The sequence below is a fragment of the Pygocentrus nattereri genome, chromosome 19, assembly GCF_015220715.1.
Source record: "Pygocentrus nattereri isolate fPygNat1 chromosome 19, fPygNat1.pri, whole genome shotgun sequence".
In the NCBI taxonomy this organism is placed as follows: domain Eukaryota; kingdom Metazoa; phylum Chordata; class Actinopteri; order Characiformes; family Serrasalmidae; genus Pygocentrus; species Pygocentrus nattereri.
In genome coordinates, this window is record NC_051229.1 from 39659049 (window position 1) to 39683098 (window position 24050).

At 43.2% G+C, this 24050-nt stretch overlaps 1 protein-coding gene across 1 annotated transcript in view; it reads left to right on the top strand.

Annotated features, from left to right (window-relative positions):
* The window catches only part of mchr2 (melanin concentrating hormone receptor 2), a 28847-nt gene extending 25945 nt beyond the window's left edge, over nt 1–2902 (top strand). The window contains exon 6 of the mRNA XM_017725294.2: nt 2673–2902. Coding sequence (XP_017580783.1) covers nt 2673–2699 — 27 coding nt within the window. The 3' untranslated portion in view covers nt 2700–2902. The remainder of the gene's footprint in view (nt 1–2672) is intronic.
* The last annotated feature ends 21148 nt before the right edge of the window (nt 2903–24050 follow it).

Sequence of the window (24050 nt, forward strand, 5' to 3'; positions counted from 1 at the left end):
AGCTTTTCAGCTCCATCTGAAAGTGGAGGAACATCTCCAGAATCCTGTCTGATGCTCTTCACTGTCTGATTCCTTTAGAAATGAGTTTATCAGCTCCATCTGAAAGTGGAGGAACATCTCCAGAATCCTGTCTGATGCTCTTCACTGTCTGATTCCTTTAGAAATGAGTTTATCAGCTCCGTCTGAAAGTGGAGGAACATCTCCAGAATCCTGTCTGATGCTCTTCACTGTCTGATTCCTTTAGAAATTAGTTTATCAGCTCCATCTGAAAGTGGAGGAACATCTCCAGAGTCCTGTCTGATGCTCTTCACTGTCTGATTCCTTTAGAAATGAGTTTATCAGCTCCATCTGAAAGTGGAGGAACATCTCCAGAATCCTGTCTGATGCTCTTCACTGTCTGATTCCTTTAGAAATGAGTTTATCAGCTCCATCTGAAAGTGGAGGAACATCTCCAGAATCCTGTCTATATTTTTTTCTATATGGGAACATAGTTTAGGCATCTTCACACACCAAAAGGGGCTTGGATGATCCACTACATCGGATGGAAATCTGAGGAAAACTGCGTGCATTAGTTTTTTCCTAAAGATGTTTGCTTTAATTTATTGAAAACTGGGAATGTGTAGCTTCATAAACTCTGGCCAGACCAGAAGTTACTCCCTACAATGCTCCGGTGTAAAGAAGCGAAGTGGGTTTGATGCTTTGTCGTGGTGTTTTGGCGCCCTCTGCTGTTTCAGAGCTGTTATAACAGAGATGTCCACAACTTTTCTTTATGTTTTTGGTAGCAGGTCATTCAGGCAGGTGTTAAATATCGCTGTGCTCACGTGTTTTAATCTTTATTTCAGCTTAGAGATGATACAGTAGTTTTTTTTTCTTCTTTGTTTTTACTATTTACCACATTTCATAATGATAGTGAGAGATCAAACTATAAAGGAACATATGGAAGTATGCACAGGCCAGCAAAGTAGGGGATGTATGCCAGTCCCACTGGAATTATGGCAGATGTTTCTGACAGGTGTCTGAAGTATTGATTGTGCTGGAGGAGCAGAATGTTCAGGGCTGCTGTGATCAATCGACTTATTGTAATAACGCTGCAGTCTAATTTTTCTGTGATGCTGATCCAAGTGGCCCCAGTTTAAATGATTGTGTATCTATATCGGCCCTCAGTTCCCACATCAGCGTCTGATGATGAACAAATCCAAACCGTTTTCCACTGTAGGTTCTTCAGTTGCTCCTCCTTTCACAGAGGCAGCTTCACGCCGTGTGGTGTTCGCAGCTTCATGAGGAGCCACTGAGACGCTGTTCCAGCCGCACTTGAAGACCACACTGGCTGAGAAAGTGTTCTGTAGTGTTCTTAGTTCTATAAGGTTCTGTGAGCCAATCAGAGGACCAATCAGGTTCTGTCTTTATGTTGCTGCTCTGCTCAGTGAAAAGTTTATAAAACCTTCTGAAACATGAAAAACGGAACATCTACAGCTCTATAGTCTTACTGACTTACATTTGATAAATATTAAGGCTTAAAGGTAATTAAACAGTAAACATTTGAACTGACGGGCCTTTAATTAGCATAACATTTACATAAACATTCATCCATGGTTTCTTTTTCTTATTCCTCCCAAAATAAGACATTTTGTCTCATTAGAGTCTCATTTCTGATATAAAACTAAACCTCACACGGCCTTTAGACTGACCGGCTACGCTGACCGGCTACACTGACCAGCTACAACGGTTTACAGTAGCCGTTTCTGTCTGACTAAAGGAAAACAGTTTCTGCCTAAAACTGACCAACACACTGGACACAATATTCAGCACTGATCTTTACGTCTTTAATCTGCTTTTTAATAGAAGAAAAAGATGATGTGATAAAAATAAACGCCATAAAAATGAAACAGTAACTTTAACTTTCTGGTGACGTCGCTTCGCGGTTCCACTGCTTTTACGTTTTAAAACGAATTACGGGGATAAACTGTTTGTGTTCCTGGACAATCGTTGCTTTTTCATGTTCTGTCAGATGGAACCTCATAACTCCAAGCAGCAGTGGGTTCTCAGGATCAGGGCTTGTATCTGTATTAGACCTGTTCCACACACTCGTTTACAGATTTGACGTGGTTGATGTTTTGGTGTTTATCGTGTCCGTGTATGGGAGATGTTTTCACAGCTGCTGTTTGGAATGATTAAAGCACGACGTCTCAGAACCACTTAGAACGCAGACAGAACCATATAAATCCAAGAGGACAGACTTTTGATGCAGTGAATTCCAAAATCAGCTGGACTGGACTGTTGAGCTCTGAGAGTCCAGCTGATCTTATTTCTGGTTGTTTTTAAGTGTTCTGTGTTGTTTTTCTCTTCTGTCTTTTGAGATTTATTTGTGTGCCGTTTTCCGTTTCTTGGGTCTTTTATTCTTACGCTGCCCAAAAGTTTGTGGACACCTTTGGAGATGTTCTCAATGTCCCTGAGAAGGTTTTGTCAGCAGAAAGCATCTGTCTGTCTGAGAGCTTCATGCAGGGGATGGAAACTTGAGTGCTTGTACTTTGTGATCATTGCAGAAGATTTGAGCATTACTGGAATTAAATACTGGTATCTTTAGATTTTCAAGAGGAAAAAAATACATTTTATATAAAATAAATGATACGTTTTATTTATCTGTTTATTTATTTAACTTCTTATGACTGTAGGATTCAAATAAACTTCAAATAAACTGACATCACAACAGGAGGGAAAACCAGGGCTGGGCAAAACGACGGTGTATATCGTTATGATGACGTCACGGTACGCTGTGCTATTGTGAGCCCGTCCTGGACGTCGTCAGTACTTGTGGACACTGACCACCTGCATGTTTCAGTATAAAGAGAGAAGTTTTCCTGTTTAAGTTGGTTTAATGTAACTCATTATGCCGAAAACTGAATAAAACCATTGTGGTCACCGTGGACTCGTGGAAATGAAGACATTTTATGTGCTGTGAAAAAGAATTGCTTCTAGAAGTCGATGCAGGTTCTTCACAACCAATTTCTGAAAGAACATCTGCAGGGAACTGCATACCGTGAATTTATGGAGCAGGAATCCTCCGTGAGGACTGTGTGCAGGTGTGGTTCAGGCTGGAGGAGCTCTGTGATCTGGGCGTGATGCTGAAATGGGTTCTTCGGCTAAGGTGGCAGTAAATTTGAACTGCAGTGCTGACATTGAGTGGTTTTGCCTTTTGCTCTTCATCTTCCCTGATGGATGCGATGAACAGTCAGGAATGCTGGTTCACACATCTGGACTGGCCTGCAAAGTCCCTGAGGTAAGAATCTGACCAAGCTGCTTATTTGTGCTCATGGAGGTTTTAAACACTACGTTTCAATCACAGGTGACTTTTTAGTCCAGTGAGCTCATTTTTGTTATTATGTTTGGTCTTTAATTATTATTTCACACCACGCATTCTCTTACAGCCTGACCCCAAACCCGGTCACAGCGCTCTGTACGGGCTTCGAGAGGGGATACGACACTGCAGATTAGATACCTCTTGAAAACGCAGCCAACACTTTATCTGGACAATCCACTGCAGACATTCAGTCTCTCAGTTAAATGTATTAAACGCTAAACCCGACCGATCCTGTCCTCACCCTACTCCTACACCTGCCCCCAACCTTAATAAATACCACCAGAAAGTCTGTATAGTTATAATGTAAATATCTCTAGCTCATCTATAGGAACCATCCACAGAGTGTGACTACAATACGACGTCCTGCTGAAAACAGCAAAGCCATCGAGTCACTGCCGTCTGCGGCCGCAGCGTTTGAGAAGATGCACTATGGACAGAGGGAAGGTGGAGGCTGAGTGCCAACAGGGGGACTCGTTGTGGTGACCAGCCGTTCTGTCGTCGAGTTGTTCTGTTTTTAGCCCAGTGTGTCCTGGATTTCAGTTTCTTCTGGCCAGGAATTTGCATATCAGTGAATCACTACTTTCCACCTACTTAGTGTCTAATATGTTAAATTAGTGCAAGTCAACAATAAAAATATTGTTGCTGCTGGAAAACAAAACCTTGTGTCTCCAAAACAGTGAAGAAAAAAAATACACTGTACATTTAATGTAAGTCAATGGAATCAGTCTTTTTGTCCAAATAATTTTGTATCTGTTTCTTTTGGTCCATTCTTCATGAAGTCCACACTTCATGAGAAACAACCAGAGTGGAGATGCGAGGTTTTGCTCAGTTTTGGTGAAAGTTGTGAAGCGCTGGTTTCTGCTGGGCAGTGTGGTCCAGTGTGAGCGTGTACTGGATCTGCTCGGTGCGTGGACGTCTGTGTGAAAGCTGCTCTGAGGGCGGCTCACGCCTCCTAAACATTCCTCAGCTTCAAATGTCTTCACACAAACCTCATGAGGGTTTATGACTGGTATGCTCTGATACTGTCCCGCTGACCGTGGGACCACCACCCTGATGGCCAGATGGACAGAAATCTGCAGACCAGTCCTTAAAGCCAAATCAATAACCAGACCAGACAGAGACAGTCTGACCTGCTGCCTGCAGGGCTTTGTCTGTCTGTCTGTCTGTCTGTCTGTCCTCTCTCCCCTCTCCTCTTTCTATCCTCTCGTTTTCTCTCCCCCTTTCTTTCTTTCTTTCTTTCTTTCTTTCTTTCTTTCTTTCTTTCTTTCTCTCCTCCTTCTTTCTTTCTCTCCTCCTTCTTTCTTTCTCTCCCCCTCTTATTTCTCTCTCTCCCCTCTCTTTTTATCCTCTCGTTTTATCTCTCCCCCTCTTCTTTCTTTCTCTTTCTCTCTCGCTCATCTCGTTTTCTTTCTCTATCCTCTCGTTTTCTCTCTCTCTCTCGTCTCGTTTTCTCTCTCTAACCTCTCTCTCTCTCTCCCCCCTTCTTTCTTTCTCTCTCTCTCCCCCCTTCTTTCTTTCTCTCTCTCTCTCTCTCTCTCTCTCTCTCTCTCTCCCCCCCTTCTTTCTTTCTTTCTCTCTCTTTCACTCTCTCTCTCTCTCTCTCTCTCTCTCGTCCGTACTGACCTGACCTTGCTCAACCTTGTTTGTGACTAAAACCCTAGTGCTGCCTGAGAGGTCCATCACCCAAAGACGAGGAACCAGGACAGATTTCCCTCCTGAATTAAAGTGATGAATCAAATGTGCCCAGTTATCATCCCAAATGCTGTCAGTTGGGCGTCTGAAGTTTGTTTGGTTTTAAACAGAGACTGACGACTCGTCTCTTCTACAGCATTAAACTGAGCACTGATGTATTGAGTAGTGATCAATACGCATTACACTGCACCGAGTCTAATTCTGTTCCTCTTTCTCTGGGCATCAACACGGCCTTTGGTTTCCAGTGATATCTCGGCTCAGGACTGGTTTTACTGTAACTACTAAATATCTTTCAGCCCTTCTGCAAGTCGCTGTGGCTGAGAGCGTCTGCTAAACGCTGTAAATGTTGGTAATGAAGTGTAAAAATCTCCAATTAGCGTCATGAAAATATCTAAAATCTTCAACAGCTGTGCCGAGTTAATCAGCATCTCAAACCGAACTGCGGTGCCAGAATTGCAGCTTTGGATTTGCACAACAAATTCATTGGGCTGAATTTTCTATTTCATTTCATGAGTGGGGCTGCAACAAAGTTCTGACCCGCTGACCTCAGAACAGAGAAAATACTGAGAAAACTTTAAGATATCCAAGCAGTTTTTAACAAGCTGTATATGGTTCTATACATATAGAACCTTTTTCAAATCAAATCAAATTAATTTGTAGCGCTTTTTACAACGGATGTTGTCACAAAGCAGCTTCACAGAATTCCAGCAAAGTTTAACAGGAGTTTAACAGGAATTTAAAACCCCCCCGGTGAGCAAGCCAGGGGCAACAGTGGCCAGGAGAACCTCCCTCAGAGCTGAGGAAGAAACCTTGGGAGGAACCAGGCTCACCAGGGGGGACCCATCCTCCTCTGGTCAGACTACCTACAGAGTTATTATACTACTAATATTAATAGCAGTAGTATTAGTAGTAGGAATAGCTGGGAGTCCATGAGAACATCAGTGTAGGGTGGGCAGCTAGTCCAGGGCAGGTGGTGGCAGCTGGGGCGTGGGCAGCTGGTCTGAAGTGGGTAGCAGGAGGGCTCAGCAGTCAGTCGTCCTTCAGTGTCCGGCCGGACATGTGGGTGATTGTATACTCGGAAAGAAAGCAGGGACAGGGAATTAGTTTTATTCTATCCGTTTGTACATAAACAGGGAATGTGAACGTTTCCAGAGTGTGGCTAACGACTCCGGCAGATCTGACTATGACAGCTTAACTAACAGGAGAGAACCAGAAGGACACACAGACACGGCAGCACTCTGAGACAGTCTGGCATCCCTCCGCTCCACCGTCCACAAGCCTGAGTGACTGCGTGCGAGCAGCTGGACGACAGCACCAGCGTCTCAGTTTACTATAATTCCCTGTGTCCATGGACCCCTGGATCTGCTGCCTTTATCTAGGGGGAACATTAGCTACCAAAAGCTAAACTGAACAAGTGAGTTTTCAGCCTAGTCTTAAAGATTGAGACTGTGTCTGAGTCCCGAACAGTTTCTGGAAGGTCATTCCAGAGTTTGGGGGTTTTATAAGAAAAAGCTCTTCCCCCAGCTGCAGCCTTAGGAATTCTGGGGACTATTAATAAGCAGCGCTCTGGGATCTGAGTAGTCGTTATGGCTCATAATGGGAAATAAGGTCTTGCAGGTACTCAGGAGCGAGACCATGTAGGGTTTTATACGTCAATAAAAGGATTTTATAATCAATACGGAATTTAACAGGCAGCCAATGAAGTGATGATAGCGCTGGACTGATATGATCAGATGTTCTAGTTTTAGTGAGGACCCTGGCTGCTGCGTTTTGGACTAGTTGGAGTTTGTTTAAATTCCTGCTCATACATCCTGACAGTAGTGCGTTACAGTAGTCTAGCCTGGAAGTAATAAAGGCGTGTACTAGTGTTTCTGCATCACGCAGGGACAGGGCATTTCTGATCTTGGCGATGTTGTGAAGATGTAGAAAAGCTGTCCTAGTGATGCCGCCTGTGTGTTGATCGAATGATAAATCTGAATCTATTATAACGCCGAGATTTTTTGCTGCTAGTCCAGGTGCGGCTGGAAAGTCGGCGAGATTTAAGATTAAATCTGGTGATTTACTTCTGGCTAATTTTGGACCCAGAAGGAGAACCTCTGTTTTGTTACTGTTTAATAGGAGGAAGTTCCGTGACATCCAGCCTTTCACGTCTTTTACACAGTCCTCCATTTTCTTTAACCTGTATTGGTCATCAGGCTTGGCTGATCTGTACAGTTGAGTATCGTCTGCATAACAATGAAAGTTTATGCCATGATTACTCATAACTGTGCCTAACGGTAACATGTATAGTGTAAATAGTAATGGTCCTAATATAGAGCCCTGTGGAACTCCATATCTCACTTTTGAATAATTGGAAGATAAATTGTTTACCCTAACGAACTGATAACGTTCTGATAGGTAAGATCTGAACCATGATAGGGCCGTCCCTGTGACTCCAACCATGTTTTCTAACCTTTCTAGGAGAATATTGTGGTCTATTGTATCAAAAGCCGCGCTGAGGTCAAGTAGCACTAAGAGAGATATGTAACCTTGATCAGAGGCAAGAAGAAGATCATTAGTTATCTTAACTAGAGCGTCTCAGTGCTGTGGTGTGGCCTGAATCCAGATTGAAATTTTTCATATATATGGTTCTTGTGTAGATATGAACTAAGTTGTTGGGCCACAGCTTCTTCTAAGATCTTAGATATAAACGGTAAGTTAGAAACAGGCCTGTAATTAGACAAAACGGTGACATCAAGATTTGGTTTCTTGATCAGAGGTTTGATAACTGCTAGTTTAAAAGCTTTGGGTACATGGCCCAGACTAAGGGACGAGTTTACTATAGTTGAGAGAGGGTTTATAATAACTGGCAGGACTTCTTTGAGTAATTTTGAGGGAATTGCATCGAGTGTGCAGGTTGTGTAATTTGCAGAAGAGATCATCTTCTCTAGCTCCAGCTGTGGGAGGGGATAAAAGGTTTCCAGGCTTTTTTCTACAGCTGTGTTTTGTTCTATATCAGCCAAGTCAGATGACAGCCAAGCTGGACTTAATACTGTGGGATGAATTTGTCGTCTAATATTTTCAATTTTATTATTAAAGAAGTCCATAAAAACTTCACTGGTGAGAGTTGCTGGGATTTCTGGTTCAGTACCTGCCTGATTTTGTGTGATTTGGGAAATCTCATTAAACAGAACTCTAGGATTATACTTATTATTCTCGATCAGCGAGGCCAGATATGCTGAGCGAGCTTCAGTGAGGGCAGTTCTATCCTCTATAAGGCCGTCCTTCCAGGCAGTGTGGAACACTTCCAGCTTGGTTTGACGCCGTTTCCGCTCTAATTTCCGAACTGTTTGTTTTAAGGTCCGGGTTTTATCGTTGTACCACGCGGCTTTTTCTGCCTTATTCTTTTTATTTTAAGTTGGGCCACATTTTCTAAAGTGGATCGAAAGGTATTTTCTAAATAATCGGTTAGTAAATTTAGCTCCATTGGGTCTGATGGATTTTTGACTGGTTCTATGCAGCACCAGAAAGGGTTCTGCTATTCTTACGATGTCAGGCTTAACTGTAATATTGTATCAATGTCTTGTTGGCATGTGGTCAGTTTCAAGCTTTGAATAAGTCATGATCGTATGTTTGCAGTCCAAATGCAGCTGTGATGATTTTTTTTTGTTTGTTTTTCTGAGAAGCTTTCATCTAAATCCGAGGTCTAAACACTCAGCCATGTCCTGGTTACACTGGAATTTCAATTAATTTGTGATTTTAATATTAAAAGTATTTTTGAGCCATTCTGACCCTGCTACTGCAATCTATAGAAAAGTGAAAGGAATTTCAATTAATAATCAGGTCTATTTGAAATTACTCAACAGCTCAACGTGGTTTGTGGCAGTTAAGCGATGTTTCAGTCATGCTGCTCACACAACGGGGCACAAGCTGATAGCACTGTTAGCCATGAAGCTCCAGCACAAAACTAAAGCAACTTTGATTAGATTTGTGGCAACAGGCCAAACTACTCAGCTGAGCTGTTCTGCAGGTATTCCTCATTTACAGTCACCAGCAGATGGCGCTCAGTGACAGCGGCCCTCATCACAGCCACAGGGAGACTGAGGGAAGGATTTCAGGTCAGGTTCAGTCACAGCAGTTCATCAGTGGAGTCTCCACAGCAGCCTTTCCAAAAGTAAACAAAGTCCTGTGTGATACGAACCAATCAAAAGCACAGCAAACACGACCACGAAGAGAACCAGAAGTAAAGAGAACCAGAAGAGAACCAGAAGTAAAGAGAACCAGAAGTAAAGAGAACCAGAAGAAAAGTGTCTCCTTTGGAGGACAGAAGGAGAGTTATATGTTATTTGACCATGTGTTCAGACTTTACACACCACTGGAAATGGACTTTCGAGCCAGTATGCTGGACGTTTGTGATGAGGCCCACAATGTCTGGAAGATTTAGTAAACATCCTGGTCCCACTATTTGGATGTTTATGAACAGAGGCCTACAGATCAACATAGTAAAGGAGCTCATCTGTGATCCTGAGTTTAAAGCCAGTTTTTATTCAACTTAAACTTGGAACTAAGTTGTAAATAAATCTGAAACTGAAACTTTGCTTGTGTGTAAAAAGTGATTTCAGAGCCACTCGGTTCTCCCTGATGGAACCTGTTTACCTTCAGTGTTTTGTGCTTCTGATCATTTTAATAGACGTCAGCGTCACTAATTAATGACGTTCTATTAAAAGACTGGTTTACCAAGAGAGACGCTGGAGGACTTTCACCTGAAATGAGTTCATGAAGCCAGTCTGGTTATAAAAATGATAACAGGACATCAGAGCCAGAATTACTCTTTTAGTACTTTTACTTTATACTTAAGTACATTTGAAGGGAAATACTTTAGTACTTTTACTCAAGTGGAGGTCTAAAGGGAGGAACTTCTACTTTTACTGGAGTGATATTTTACCTTTGGTGTCTAACTCAGGTACAGGGTTTGGGTACTTCGTCCACTACTGGTGAAACGTCAGGTTCAACAGGTGAACACGGAATGTGTTTTCCGAATCCAAATGGAAACGTGTTGATGTGCTTTGAAAAAGTCTGGGCACCCATTTCATTGAAAAGTGTAAAGGAAATCTCAAACCAGTCTTCAGGAACACTCTGAGGGTCCGAGCATGTGCTGTAGTCTAGCTACCTACACAAGGACAGAGCAGACAAGAGAGCCACTGCTTTGAAGAGCTGATTTTGTAAACAAGATTTTTGGAAGCAAAATAAATTGTCAAAGTTTGTAGAACCTCCATAAATGCAAACCCGTGGTTCTCAAAGTTCCCTCAGGGGCCTTCAGATGGTCCTAATTTTTTCTTGAACACTCAGCAGGGATAGAACAAAAGTGTGGACCATCTCAGAAATGGAGACGCAAGTCAGCAACTCGGACTGAAGACACAGGTCGACTTTTAAATGGGAACCTTTACTGACTCGAGACTGAAGGCTTGTGAAGCTTCAGTCTGAGATCAAAGACACAGTGAATAAACAAACCTTTCATTTCCAGCCGTTCCTGTGTGACAAGGCTGTCATGTGAAGCCTGTCATCACTGGAGAACCCTTAGTCTGCTTTTCATTACTGAATAACCTTCATTTCTTAAAATGAAGCAATACATGCAATCAATAAACGTTGAACTCTAAATGTCCAGGACCCACCAGCCAGCCCAAAGTGTTATTATGCATTTATAACCTATGAAGCGCTCAGCCAGTTTACATTGTAATCCGTGTGTGTGCATGTGTATGTATATATGAGAGAGAGAGAGAGAGAGAGAGAGAGAGATGGAGAGAGAGAGAGAGAGAGAGAGATGGAGAGAGAGAGAGAGAGAGAGAGAGAGAGAGAGAGAGAGAGAGAGAGAGAGAGAGTGAGAGAGAGAGAGAGAGAGAGAGAGAGAGAGAGAGAGAGAGAGAGAGAGAGAGAGAGAGAGAGAGAGAAAAGCTCTGACAACTTCTGTGCTAATTTGAAGAGGCTCTCGCTCCGTGTGGCCTCCACTCACACACCACCGATCCAACATGACACGCAAGAGCACGAAATAAAGTCTAATTTAATTAATCTCTCTCTCTCTCTCTCTCTCTCTCTCTCTCTCTCTCTCTCTCTCTCTCTCTCTCTCTCTCTCTCTCTCTCTCCCTATCTCTCTCGCTCTCTCTCCCTCTCTCTCTCGCTCTCTCTCGCCATGGGGCTGTTAGACTGGGTGTTGATGATGTTCTCCGATTGGATGTGTGAACTCACAACCAGTGGAACATTTCCTCCCACCATCACTGCTCTCTTTCAAATCCGCTCTGGTTAGGCGGGTTCTGTTACTGCCAGGCTGTGGAGAAACGCAGCTCAGCTGGTACAAACTGGCTGCAGCAGCACTTAGACAACCAACCGCACAAGCTGCTCAACTAACAAACTGAAAATACGTCAGAATATCATGGAATTCTTTATTTTAAATTAAGGAATGATGTCCTGTCTGAACACTGTACGGTTCCCCAGGTACCCCAGTCCAAGGTTCACTCCCCAGTCCGTACAGCCCACATACAGTGGCTGGACTGCAAAAATAGCCTGTTTTTTAACTTATATTTCACAAAGACCAGCTCATTTGCATACACCCACCTATTGAACCTAATCTGGGAGCAGCAGAGCAGCTCTGCCTGGGACAGCAGGCGGCTACATGCCTCGTCCAAGGGCACAACCAGGTGCACCCAAGTCGTGGGATTTGATCCTGCAACCTTCTGGTTGACGATGCACTCGGCTACTGGACACCCCAAGTTGACCTGGCAATAAAGTAAATTTATGTTCCGTTCCACTAGTTCAGCTCCAGGACCGCTTTGTGGTCACGTCTCTCACTCCAGAGCTTTAGCAGTTCATTTTAGGCCAAACGTGAAGAAAAGCGCAGGAACTAAACAGGCATTGCTGTGCATGCTGACAGATGCTGGATGTGCCCAGATGTTCCACTGCAGTTCTATAAGGAACTCTAGTTTTTGGACCCGACACTCACAGCAGTGTTGGGTAGACACTTAACCTTCCACTTAAGTCATTTAATTGCATTAAGAACATTTTACATCCGTATGGAACATGATTTTCCACCCACGTCAGCTGCCACCCATCAGCAGCTCTCAGTCTTCTGAATTAGCTCCTAAAGCTCAAACGCCACTCTACAGGCTCTCCATTTCTTTCTTAAAACAACCTGTGGAAACTAGTGTTTCTTCTCTTCCCGCTCTCCCTTTCCTCCTTTCAGCCTCTTTCTTTCTTTCCTTAACCTCAGCCACCAGTTCTGGTACTCGGCTTTGTTAAGATTCCTCAAGATGAGTCGAGTTTTACATAAAACGTGGTGATATTCTGAAGATGATGTTACAGTCAGACAGTCATGCGTTTACATAAAAAATAAACAGTAATTGTCAATTATTCAGTGATTAATACGAATAATTCAATATCTACTATGAATTATTCAATAACCATCTAATACCAGTTGTATAAATAGTAACTATACATATTCGTTAATATTGACAGTAATAATGCTAATGTGTATTTTATGTAGTTATGAGAGCAAGGAGGTACTCATACAGACCCTTCTACAGGGATAAATGCTGACCAATAATAATAATAATAATAATAATGGTGTACAGTCTTGTTGCCTCCTGCTTTGCAGACTTATGATTATGGGGATGAATTAATGTTGGGATTCGTGCAGAAATGGCTGGTTCTGAACATGCTGGGGTCACACGCCACTCTGCCCGTCTCCTGCTGCTCTTGCCGTGGGTAGCAAAGCCACGCCTGTTGGAAATAACTCTGTGCGACGTGTTGCTGGGCCACGTTTCGTTATCTGCTACAGAACATGGAGAGAAAAGCGAAGGCGATGTTGTTATTTGATTGTGTGAACGCTTGGTGAACACTGCGCACTCCCTGCTTCCACTAAGCAGGCACATGCTCCGCCGGCTTGTGCTGAATATTCACTCTCCATGGCTCCAGATGGATCAACACATGCTGAAAATATGACAGACTACACGCTTTTACATCTGACCCCAATCTATCACTCCGGCTCCACTGTACGGATGCCCCACCACCCCGTCTAGCTCAGACATGTCATCCAGTGGCTGTTTCTGCAGCGACTTACACTAAAAATATCCGTCTGAGTGAAGAATCCGCTTCAGGATTGATTAAATCCAGCGAATATACTCTGGCTTTTCTGTTTCCGTTATTGTGGCCCAAAACAACAGATACATGCTTTGTCCTTGGCATTTCAGAAACCTCCTTTTCAGGATTTCTGGCATCCAACCTGCTTGTTCAACCTGCTTTGTTCACACAGCCTCAGCCTGTATGCAGAGTACTGTGTATGTGTTTTTGTGAGGAAAGAGACATAAATGACCAGTGTAAGGTCCACTGTAGTGGCACGTTCACAGTCTAGATAAACAATGATATTGTACCTGGTTTTGTGAATCAGTACAAACAACAATGTTCACCCAAACGACAGCCTGCCGTTTACAGCTGCCACGGAGGTTTATACTGTAAAAACGAAGCTTGCTTGAAGTCATAGAGCACTTAAAGGTGACCTCCTTATACAGTGAGGTCACTAGACAAACCCTTGATAGTCTGCAAGCTCTTGGAGGAACCTTTAACTTCTTGAAGCACTTTTGTAGGTTCCTAGAAGACCTTTTATTCCTGAACTGGGTCACTTTGAGAATCCTGAGGTCCTTTCATTCTAGCAGGTTCCTTGAGTCACTGAGGGGTCCCCCAGATCCATGAAATGCATGACTAAACTGGAATTTGCATACCTGAATTTTTAATTTCTTTTGTGCAGCCTTTCTGGGACCAAGTGAGAGCTGCTACTGGAATATAAGAACCAAACTAAACCACTGCTTTTCCAATATATACGCGGAACTTAATTCATGAAAAAGTACAAAAAACTAAATTAAACTAAATGAATTAAGCTAAATAAATGAGGGAGGCCTCTGTTCATTTGAGTCATGCAGTTTTGCTGTTTATATACTAATTTTATTTACTAATCAAGCCATAACACTGTTTATGGTTCTCTCTCATTTTGCTGCCGCCTCCTCATTTAAAGCTGACGAAGTGTCTTCCCGTCACCCCTACGCTTCTCGTAGTGGTCTACGTAGTAGACTGTAGGAATGACTGCATGGACCAGATTATTTTTCAGCATATTCCCAGTGTGTGAGGTGTAAACAGAGATTCAGAGCCGTGTGAAACGGTTCAGACGTCTTTACAGTGGTGGTGATGGGAACCAGGTGTCGCCATGACAACAACACAGATATAGATACTTTATTTACCATCCAGAACCACCAGAGAACCTACACGAGTTTCTGTATGTAATGTATACAGTCAGAAATTCAGCAAAATCCCCTTTAATTTTGTGTTTACTTTGTGCAAAAGAATCTATCATCATAACTCAAAACATCCAGCCATAATCCAAGTGTTGGCAAATAAATAAATAAATAAATAAATAAATAAATAAATAAATAAATGAACAAACAAACATGAACATGTGAAATGGAGTAAATGCACAAATGCATTGCAATAATTTTCACAGTGGAGAACATTTCTTGCAAAGATATTTCAGCTCAACGTTTGACCATCAGGCAGGAGACGATTCAGCATCACTACGTGGCCAAAATACAAACATTTCCAACAATTTTAACAATAATATCTATCAAAACATTTAAATTGAAAATGACTGATTTTGGCCCTGCAGAGAAGAAACTGTGCATCATATTCAGCCCCCCGTTTAGTCCAGGGCACGGTGGGGTCAGTGAAATGTTGTGCTATGATATCTAGTACCACACTAGAAGAATCAAACTGGACGGCTCCAAAGAAAAGACCTAACCACGCTTACCTGCTGAAACACAAGGTACTTAGCAAGCCTAGTAAAGGAAACAATAGTAAACCACAGTACACCACACTGCCCTGGTACATGTGAAGTCCGAGGTACATGTGGTCAGGCCCTCGGACAGAGGGAGCCAGACAGGGTGGACATCTACATGGTGTGAATGTAAAAGCACCATCTTACCTGTTTGAAAGCCCAAGTGATACAAATCTAAAACAAAGTTAAAGGTGTGTAAATAAACAGCAGGCGGTCAGTTTTCTCTCCCCAGACAGCCTGAAGGCCTTCTATTATGTCTTAAGCTCCTCCTCCCAGTCACACCAGCCAGGCCTTTGATTGGTCAGAGGTCCTCCTCACATGACTGATGGCAAAGCAGGTACACATGTGAAGGGAAAGACTGAGAGAGAGAGAGAAAGAGAGAGAGAGAGTGAGACAGAGAGAGAGAGAGACAGAGAGAGAGAGAAACAGAGAGAGACAGAGAGAAAGAGAGAGAGAGAGAGACAGAGAGAGACAGAGAGAGAGAGAGAGAGAGAGAGAGACAGAGAGAGAGACCGAGAGAGAGAGACAGAGAGAGAGAGAGAGCAAGAGAGAGAGAGAGAGAGAGAGAGAGAGAGAACAGAGAGAGAGAGAGAGAGAGAGAGAGAGACAGAGAGAGAGAGAGAGAGAGACAGAGAGAGAGAGAGAGACAGAGAGAGCGAGAGAGAGAGTGAGAGAGACAGAGAGAGAGAGAGAGAGAGAGAGAGAAAGAGAGAGAGACAGAGAGAGAGAGAGAGAGACAGAGAGAGTGAGAGAGACACAGAGAGAGAGAGAGAGAGAGAGAGAGAGAGAGAGACAGAGAGAAAGAGAGAGAGAGAGAGAGAGAGACAGAGAGAGAGAGAGAGAGAGAGACAGAGAGACAGAGAGAGAGAGAGAGAGACAGAGAGAAAGAGAGAGAGAGAGAGAGAGAGAGACAGAGAGAGAGAGACAGAGAGAGAGAGAGACAGAGAGAGAGAGAGAGAGAGAGAGAGAGACAGAGAGACAGAGAGAGAGAGAGAGAGAGAGAGAGACAGAGAGAAAGAGAGAGAGAGAGAGAGAGAGAGAGAGAGAGAGAGAGAGAGAGAGAGAGAGACAGAGAGAGAGAGAGAGAGAGAGAGAGAGAGAGAGAGACAGAGAGACAGAGAGAGAGAGAGAGAGAGAGAGAGAGAGAGAGACAGAGAGAGAGAGAGAGAGAGAGAGAGAGAGAGAGAGAGAGAGACAGAGAGACAGAGAGAGAGAGAGAGAGAGAGAGAGAGAGAGACAGCTAATCGTTGCAGCCCTGTGAATGTCAGCTCCAGTTTTGGGGGTAAAAACGTGGACAGGAGCCGCTCGTGCTGCATGAATAGAGCTGGTTTAATGTTTTTTGGAATATTTACACGGATGCAGATGGGGGTCACATTAACATGCATGTGTTTGAAACAATAAACCTCCATCATTGTTTCTCCATTCTTCATTAATGCTGTAATTCACTGCCTCTCACGACTGACTGCCAAGTTTTGTGAACATCAAAGCTCTTTTTTAATCGCCCCTCCTCCTCCACCCAGCCAAAAAAACCCATTAAATTAACATGCATATTGAATCTTGTGCCCAATGAGTTGCTTAATGAATTGCGAGAGGCGCTGATGGAGCCTGTGCACTAATGCTGGGAGGTTGAAATTCACAATGTGGTTCTGTGTGTGTGTGTGTGTGTGTGTGTGTGTGTGTGTGTGTGAGACACTGCTTAATAAGCTGGACTGCTTTGATTGGGGGGGGGGGGGGGTCATGAGAGGTGGCCTTTTCTGAAATTCACTTGGGGCATTTTCGACCTTTTACCTGCTCAGAAGTCGTATAACGGAAGCCTGAACTCGACTGGTAGCCATGATTTTGAGACCTAAACCAGGGCCTGACTGGTTCTGCTAACCTGGAAACCTGACAGCACAGCTGTGGAACAGCTGCATCTGCAGTCAATGTCAGCCAGTCCTCCTCCTATCATTCAGTCTTTGCTAATTTTGTATTTGTTTTATATAATTTTGCGTGACTGTCCTTTAAGATGTCCTTTAAACAATGAGTGAACAATGGAAACGCAACAAAATGACCTGTAATAAAGTCTCTTTGCATTAACTTACTCTAGACATTAAGAAGGTTTCCTCCTGTGAAGTGACCAATTTGGGGATGTTTCAGAAACACCAGCCAGCCCTCCCAGCTTGTTAGCTGCAAGTGATATTTATAACTTGATATGTTGTATTTTGAGTGTTTTTTCTCGCTGTATTTAAATACTACAGAGTTCGACAGCTAACAATAGAACTACAGCCGTTCTGTACAGACAGATAAACCGAGGCTGTACTGATCCTGTCTGAATGTGCAGCAACAGTACTGAACAAATCACATCTACATGAGAATGACTTCATATGGCCACAAGATGCTCAAAAATGTTTATTTTTTCTGTGTTGAATACAGAAGAAAGGGCACGCAGACCTGGTAGAGAACCTGGATGTTTGTGACACTGTCATTAACAGTCCGATTAGATAGCAGAATAAAAGTAAAGGTGTCCATTACTCTGAGGTGAAAGCCGGTGTTTAGCATGTATCTAAACCGCCGCTGGTCCATCCAGGTACAACACATGCGATCGCCCTCTTGACCTTGAGATGAATGGCCTTCTAAACCAGTTCCTGCTCCACATTACCATCTAAATGGGCCTGGGAGAAGGTTAGGGCAGATTATTTGATGTTTAAATGCAAACACAGATCAAAGTGGCATGTCCGGCGAGGGCTAAATTTACAGTAGCCAGTCTTCGGTTGGTGATTTCAGGGTAGCACTGAAGCTGTGTTGTCTGTGCTCTTTGTGAGTGTGGGAGAGAGAGAGAGAGAGAGAGAGGTTTGGGTGAGAGAAGAGAAGAGCACATTGTGTGCCTGGTCTGCCAGCCGCTTACAGGAAGATAGCTCATTATCCATTGTGGTCAAGCACAATAGCGGCGAGGGCCGAGTACAGGACAATACGTATAAACAGCCATAGGCTTAATTTGAAATGGACCAGAGATCACCAGGCCGGCATTGTAATAACGCCGGTAAATAGTGGGCATGAATAGGTGTGCGGTTCCAGAATTAGACAGGCGTCCTGATGAATGGCGCTGCGAGCGCGGCTGCGGCTGCGGCTCCTGCATGATGCGCCTGGCTTATTTAACTACCGGATGGTGCTGCCGGTTGCAGGTCATTCAGCTTCTGTCTCGACATGAGAGGCTTGTAGTGCGTGTGAATCAGCTCTGCTTATTGAAACTTCCCTGACAATAATAAGAATTCACACATTCATCCTGCTGCAAGTTTTGCTCAGAGGTCTGTATGGCTCACGTGGGGAAACGTGGTCATGGCCCTTCTTTTCACGGTTCAGGAAATTCATGTGGAGATTCTGACATTGTTTGCAGTGTAAACATGAAAGCTGAAGGATCTATAAGAAGCTTCTAGTGGATACTTGTGGTTTGCTGTTGTACGCAGCACCAGCGCCTGCAGTAGTTCACTCTGAGAGCGTCTTTAGATTCCAGCATCTCGGTGGGGTGTGTTTCAACCTTGTCAGCCACATACAGTGACTTCAGTATGAAAAACGGTTCTATACAGAACCATGAACATTCAAAAAAATATACATCTTCTGCAGACAATTGTACACAGAACCTTCATGAAAAGGGTTCTAAATAGGTTTCTTTTAGTTATCCAAGCATAACAGTGTGACAATAATCTTTTGGGTGCTACCTTTTCAAAAAGGTTCTATATAGAACCATCTACAATCTGAAGAACCATTTCACCATGCAAAGAACCATCCCATCATGTAAAGCCTTCTTTGAGTGGTCATGGTTCTATACAGAGGCATTTTCTTTCCTAAAGAACCCTTGAAGCATCTTTCTTAAGTGTGTTCTCAGTGCCAAGTTAATTACATGTTTTTTTGTTTGTTTGCTTTGCTTTTATTTTTGTAACGTGTATAAAGTATAAAATATACAAAACACTGAGATTATATAAAGACAAATGAAACAGTAAAAAAATGCCTTAGTTTAAAAAAGTAGGTAACCAAATTATCTTAAAATTTTGGGTTCATTAACTAAAAAAAACATTAGGACATCTGTTGTTGTTCTGTTAACTTACTGTCAGCAATGAATATGAAAGGCAACAAGACTAGTCACTGTTTTACGCTAAAACACTGAGTGTGTTTACATGCACTAGTAATCTGCTAACTGGTAATTGGTTACATGATCAACACTACAGGAACTTGAGTAATCAGATAACGGGGAAAGTCCGGGTCTCATGAGTCAGTTTCACTGCCGCCAGCAGTGAAAGAACATGGACATTAGCATGGAGAACAGCACTGTCCAGGAGACGCACCAGGAATTGAGGGTTAAAGTCTTTTAGAAAACAAGATGTTATCAGAACAGCATCTGGTAGACAACTGATGGTGCTAAACAGACTCAGTTCACATTTCAGAGATGGTTAGAACGTGTGAAGAACATTGTTATCACAAAGGCTGAAACTGCTCTGTAGAAAAATATCCTGAAAAGGTATTTCTATTGAGCACAACAGCTCACTCACACCTCGCCAGGTATCCCTGTTATTTTGCCCACTCGCTCTGTACAGAACACATCAATGAACGCAAACCACTCGGACATTCCTGCCATTCTGTGCCTCCTGTTTCTTCACCAAACAGCTCAGAGATGAAATGTGAAAGATTTCTGAAAGGGACAAACTCTCACATGCAGAAATATAGATGCTACAAACCGTAATAGTGAAGATGAAGATGACCAGGACTCACCAGCATGTCCAAACTTTGGCATTGTTTCTCATGGAGTTACAGAATATGGAATATAAAAAACTGGGAATTTCTGGGTTAAGATTTAAATGGATATTAAGACTAGTCCTTGCTGCAATGCAGTAGGCCTAAATCTGTTGTCAGACGGGGAGCATTTACTGCAACAATCTACACCTGAACTCCGAGGAATCTGAATTTTGTAACGCAGAGAAGGAGTAGAGCAAATATTTATGTGTCGTTTCACATCACATCACATTACACTAAAGGTATAGACTGAAGAAACCAGCACTTGTTGCGCTTTAATTTCTTCAGAATCAACCCATGAACATCAGCAGTGTTGGCAACTGCCTTGAGCACCACAGTCAGCAAACAAAGTGACAAAACATCATATTTCTGCATTAAAGTAAACTGCTCACCAGGCTACAGCGGCGAGGAGAACGTGTAGTCTTTTATCAGTTTTCTAGCAAACCTTGGAGATGATATACATCAGGCATGTCAAACTGGGGACCTTCCAGGCCTAAGCACTCAGGAGATCAGTGTTTACCCTCATCTCACACTCCGAATTCAGTAATGAAGGTTTTGTTTATCAGCTGATGAGCTGAATCAGGTGTGTTTAATGAGGCAGTGTGCTAGAGTCTACAGTGTTTTGGCCCTTAAGGACTGTGATATGGAGGATGGTACATCCAGTGCGTTACTATTTACCTTTACACATTCCAGTTTTACCTGACCTCTTTTTTGATTGGTTACCCTGTGAAAAGTGACACGACACAAAAAAAAAGCTTTCAGAAGTAAATGTATTAAACTGTCACTGTCACTGTTCCTCCTGTCCTCACGGCTCCGTCTCAGTCCCTTTAGTCAGGGAACATAACTGAACCATAATCCACTGATATGATATTGTCTAAGCTGTGCTGACTCCACACACCCCACCTCGCCTCCATGATTTTTTGGTTTATTGTTCTATTACAAAACATTAGTTATGAAACGATACAAATACGAACGTTTCACCTGGTATAAACTTATTTAAGCTGCACAATCAGACCTTAAAACCACTGCAGTACCTTTGACACGACACTTACACTGTTTTTACCAGAACAGAACAGAACCTTCATTTCTAACAGTATACAGAAACATTTCTGCTCTGGTTCTAGTGCATAATGGGAATTCCAAGCTCTGCTCTGGTTCTGCCTTTTCAGAAATTGATTTGAGAAAAGTCTTGACAGTTTGTCCTTGTCCTTCCCTGAGCAGATCAGCCTGCCAGGTTACTGTACGTGCTGCCATTTGTTTTGTGCAGCAGCCTTTCTTCTAACAGTGTCAGCCAATCACACAGGCAGCACAAACAGCAGGTGTTTCTCATCAAGATACCATGCACTCTTAAAGGGTTCTTAGTGGGGTTGTTGGGTGGTGGATAAAACCAGTTAAACATCATAGAGCAGCATTGCCTCCTTAAGATTCAGCCACCGTGCTTTGTAGTCTTAAGAACCATGAAAACATAGTAATTAGCACAATAATATGCAGAGAATAGCTTTGATATGAGGTGGTAATGGTGAAGTGCCTCACATCCAAAGCCTCAGTGTCACAGGTTCAAATCCCTGCTCCATGCATCAAAGAAATTGGGCTGTATGACCTGCTTGTTCAAAAAAATCCTCCCCTTTCCCTGGAGCTCCATCATGGCACCTATGAATGAGACTCAAATCCTGAGGTTAATAGAAACTTTGCCAACATTATTCAGGGTTTAAGTATATGCAGTCTGCATAGACAAACATTGGCAGTAGAGGGTCATACAGATGAATTCTGTGACTATAAACATGACACTGTCATAGGATTCTGCCTCTACCACGAGTCAGTGTATGAAATTTGTTTCCTGCTAGATCTGCCCCGTCAACTGTAAGTGCTCTTATTGTGAAATGGAAGCATTTCCATGCTGGAACAAGCATGCAGCTCAGCCACAAAGTTTTAGACCACACAAACTCACAGAGTGGAGCCGCTGAGTGCTGAAGAGCACAGTGGCTGTCCTCTGTTGAATCATCACTAAAGAGTTTCAAACTGACTCTAGAAGCAACATCAGCACAAGAACTTCACATTAGGAGCTTCACAAAATGGGTTTTCATGGCAGCGAGCAAACAGAGTAGAGTAAAGTGTGGAGTAAAGTGCCGCCACTGGACTCTGGAACAGTGGAATCAGCTTCTCTATCTGTCAGTCTGATGGACGAGTCTGGGCTTGGCGAATGCCAGGAGAACGTTACCTGCCAGACTGCACTGTGCCAGCTGTAAAGTTTGGTGGAGGAGGGATGATGCTACGGGGCTGTTTTTCAGGGTTTAGCCCAGAACCCTTAGTTCTAGTGAATGGAATCTTAATGCTTCAGCAGATCAAGAGCAGGACAACTGCTGTACTGCGTCAGTGCAAACGACAGAGGAAACAGCAGCAGCAGCTCCACGTTTGTTGATGCTCACTTGCTGTGGGGAGCAGGTTAGCATGGAGAACAGCACTGTCCAGGAGACGCACCAGGAATTGAGGGTTAAAGTCTTTTAGAAAACAAGATGTTATCAGAACAGCATCTGGTAGACAACTGATGGTGCTAAACAGGCTCAGTTCACATTTCAGAGATGGTTAGAACGTGTGAAGAACATTGTTATCACAAAGGCTGAAACTGCTCTGTAGAAAAATATCCTGAAAAGGTATTTCTATTGAGCACAACAGCTCACTCACACCTCGCCAGGTATCCCTGTTATTTTGCCCACTCGCTCTGTACAGAACACATCAATGAACGCAAACCACTCGGACATTCCTGCCATTCTGTGCCTCCTGTTTCTTCACCAAACAGCTCAGAGATGAAATGTGAAAGATTTCTGAAAGGGACAAACTCTCACATGCAGAAATATAGATGCTACAAACCGTAATAGTGAAGATGAAGATGACCAGGACTCACCAGCATGTCCAAACTTTGGCATTGTTTCTCATGGAGTTACAGAGTAAAAGGTCTTAAAATCTAATAAAACTGGGATTTTATTGTGATAAGATTCTTCCCTGCATGACCGACATCATTTTCAGTGTGAGTTGTAGAGATTAGGGCACCTCTTTCCATAAACAAGGTCATCAATGATTATTTTGTCAGCCAAAGTTGTTACAATCTGACGAAAATGATTAGTCATTAACGACTTCATAATGGAACGCTGAAGCTCTCTGTAGCGTTCACATAATGTTCATAATGTTCTAAATCATTCATATGATTCAAACGGTGAGTCCAACAGATTGCAGCATGCCAGAAAAGGATTATGGGACGAAATGGCTTTTGTTGTTTTGTTGGACCATGAAAGAGGAAATTGCTTGTTGTACAGAAATAACTTTGTGACAAGGACAAAGTAAGTGAAAACCAGAGAATGTGTGATTCAATAAATCAATTAAATGAACAATAGTTGTTTAATTAATAGAATGAATCACTGGTTACAGCCCTGTTTTCAAACACTGCAGTAGGTCCACACAGTTTTTACCCAGCCTTCCTTTCTGCTAGTCACTGAATAAGATCGGGCCGTGTCTCAGTGGATGTAGCCCTTGGCGATGCCTGGCAGCTGTTATGGAGGGGGTCATGTGACCAGGCTGCTGGTTTCTGGGTCGTCCAGTCGATGATGACCGCGGGCGAGGAGGCTGGCTGGTGATGTCCAGGACACATGACCACGGGCCATGGTACACTGAAGCAGGTCTCTGGCCCAGCGGTGCCGTTTTGGATTTGCGCAGAGTCCGTGTGATGGGCCTGGGTGTCCGGAGGAGACATTATTGGGATAGAGTGGTACTACTGCACTGGGCTGGTTGATGCGGGTTGGAACTCTGGTGTCCCATTAAGAATGGCCGGGAGGATCATAAGGTTACAAGTTCAGACGCCTGGGTCTGGACTTGCTGTGGGTAATGCGATCTGAAGGTCAGAGCTGGAGCCACTATACGCTGAATGAAGACTATTAGAGTAATGGAGTGAAATTGAGAGAGTGATGGAAGTAGGTGGTTATCTCAGAGCCTGCAGCTCTACGCTCAAAGCAAAGGCTACGAGGGACTCTGAGCCGTCTGTGATCAAGGCTGAATCGCCTTCTTCCAGGGCCTTTTGATCTAAAACCTTGCCAGAAAAGACGCTTTTCTACCTGCTTTTTGTTCCCTGTGGTTATACTCATCATAGGCATGCCACATAAAGTGAAAGTTCAGGTCTCCCACCTGTTCTCACATTCTTGCGATATTGAACACTTTGCTTTATACCACCGCTGCCCTTTCATTCTGTGCAGTTGAAGTTTCAAAGACTCGTAAATTGGAATCCTTTGAAGTTCTATCCTCATGAAGCCTGTGCTGATACAGCAATACAGCAGACCAGTATTCTGGTCCACTTGGTCCAAATTTTACTTTCAGGTCCATTTTCTTACATTGTCAGTG